At 58.9% G+C, this 2,285-nt stretch overlaps 1 protein-coding gene across 3 annotated transcripts in view; it reads right to left on the reverse strand.

The window, feature by feature from the left end:
- Positions 1-2,285, reverse strand: part of RERE (arginine-glutamic acid dipeptide repeats) — a 136,978-nt gene that overhangs the window by 74,814 nt on the left and 59,879 nt on the right. Inside the window, exon 1 of one of the 3 annotated variants that reach the window (XM_015648369.3) lies at positions 473-674. The exons of the other annotated variants lie outside the window; for them this stretch is intronic. Coding sequence (XP_015503855.1) covers positions 473-498 — 26 coding nt within the window. The 5' untranslated portion in view covers positions 499-674. Of the gene's footprint in view, positions 1-472; positions 675-2,285 lie in introns of those variants that run through there. 3 annotated transcript variants of the gene reach the window in all.

Raw genomic sequence — 2,285 nt, forward strand, 5'->3', positions numbered from 1 at the left:
TGGTGCTGCACAGCTGCCCCCGAGCTGCTCTCCTGCAGGATGCACCATCTCATCTGCACGGCGCTGACAGGCGAGCACAGGCACAGCGGCTGCCGCTCCTCGGGCCGGCACAGAACCATCCCTGGAGCCCACGGGGGCCGTGCTGCCCCGGCCGTGCTGCTCCGGCCGTGCTGCCCCGGCCGTGCTGCTCCAGCCGTGCTGCTCCGGCCGTGCTGCTCCAGCCGTGCTGCCCCGGCTGTCACAGCGCCCCGCGGGGCCCCGGCTCCCCGCACCGGCATGCACACAGCCGCAGAGCCCCGCGGAGCCCGGCACAGCCCCGGGCAGTGCCCGGCCGGGCTGGCAGTGCCCCGCCGGGCTGGCAGCGCTCCCAGGAGCCGCAGCAGAGAGGGAACAGCCTCACCGACATGGCACAAGCGGGGGACGGCAGCGAGAGGAGCCGCGCTGCCGGGGAGGCCGCAGGGATGTAGCCTACCTGCAGGGGCTGAATGGATCATCCATGACTATGACAGGCGCCTGCGGGCTGGGATGGATTGCTGAGCCCTCTGTTCCCAGCCCAAACTCTGCCTTTTCCACTCTACCAACTCAAAATGGAGGCACATGCAGGCTGGGAGACCTCGCCGAGCCTGCACTGAGCTTGTGCTGTGACCTAAGCCCGCACGCAGAACGCAGAAACTTCGCCCTCGGACCGGCGGCACTGAGCATGTGCTGTGACCCTCCCTCCCTCATCATCACCATCATCATCATCATCCCTCCTCCTCCTCCGGAACCGCACCGCGGGCTGCCCTCGCCGCCGCTGCTCCGCTAAGGAACGCGGCGGGGATCCGTAAATAAGAACAGCCGGGATCCGTGAATACATACAGCCGGGATCCGCTGAGACAGCCGGGATCCGCTGAGACAGCCGGGATCCGCTGAGACAGCCGGGATCCGTAAATAAATACAGCCGGGATCCGCTGAGACAGCCGGGATCCGTAAATAAATACAGCCGGGATCCATAAATAAATACAGCCGGGATCCGTGAATAAATACAGCCGGGATCCGTGAATACATACAGCCGGGATCCGTGAATAAATACAGCCGGGATCCGTGAATAAATACAGCCGGGATCCGTGAATAAATACAGCCGGGATCCGCTGAGACAGCCGGGATCCATAAATGAATACAGCCAGGATCCGTGAATAAATACAACTGGGATCCGTAAATACAACCGGGATCCACTAATAAATACAGCCGGGATCCGCTGAGACAGCCGGGATCCGTGAATACAGCCAGGATCCACTAATAAATACAGCCGGGATCCGTAAATAAATACAACCGGGATCCATAAATACAACCGGGATCCGTAAATACAACCAGGATCCACTAATAAACACAGCTGGGATCCATAAACACAGCTGGGATCCGCTGAGACATCCGGGATCCACTAAAAAATACAGCCAGGATCCACGAATACAGCCAGGATCTGCTGAGACAGCTGGGATCTGTGAATAAATTCAGCAGGGATCTGTAAATACAGCTGGGATCCGCTGATAAATAAATCCAGGATCCATAAATACAGTGGGGAATCCATGAATGCAGTGATCAACCTCGGTCAGGGATCTGCTGATAAATACAGCAGGGATCCGTAAACACAGCCAGGGATCCACTGATAAATAAATACAGCCTGGGATCTGCTAATAAATACAGCAGGGATCTGTTAATACATCCAGGGATCCACTGATAAATAAATACAGCCTGGGATCTGCTAATAAATACAGCAGGGATCCATAAAGACATCCAGGGATCCACTGATAAATAAATACAGCCAATAGAGCCAGGGATCCACTGTACAGCAATCAACCCCAGCCAGGGGCAGCCAAGCCCTCCTTGGCCTCGGGAGGGGATGGAGGGGTGAGGAAGGGATGGAGAGAGGGAATGGAGGGGTGAGGGAGGGGATGGAGGGATGAAGGAGGAATGAGGGAGGGGATGGAGGGGTGAGGGAGGGATGGAGGGAGGGGATGGAGGGATGAAGGAGGAATGAGGGAGGGGATGGAGGGGTGAGGAAGGAGATGGAGGGCTGAGGAAGGGATGGAGGGAGGGGATGGAGGGGTGAGGAAGGGATGGAGGGAGGGCTGGGGGATCCCTCACACCCCTGCCCTGCTCCAGGTGTGATCCAAGCAGCAGCCCCACCGCTTTGCTCCGTCAGCCCAAGGCTCCTGGGGGTGAAAGCCCCATGCCTGAGCACACAGCTCGTGTGTGCTGGACAGGGAGCAGCAGGCTGAGCTGAGAGCCCCTGCTCCTGTCCCTGT

This window comes from Parus major, chromosome 21, assembly GCF_001522545.3.
Source record: "Parus major isolate Abel chromosome 21, Parus_major1.1, whole genome shotgun sequence".
Taxonomy (NCBI): domain Eukaryota; kingdom Metazoa; phylum Chordata; class Aves; order Passeriformes; family Paridae; genus Parus; species Parus major.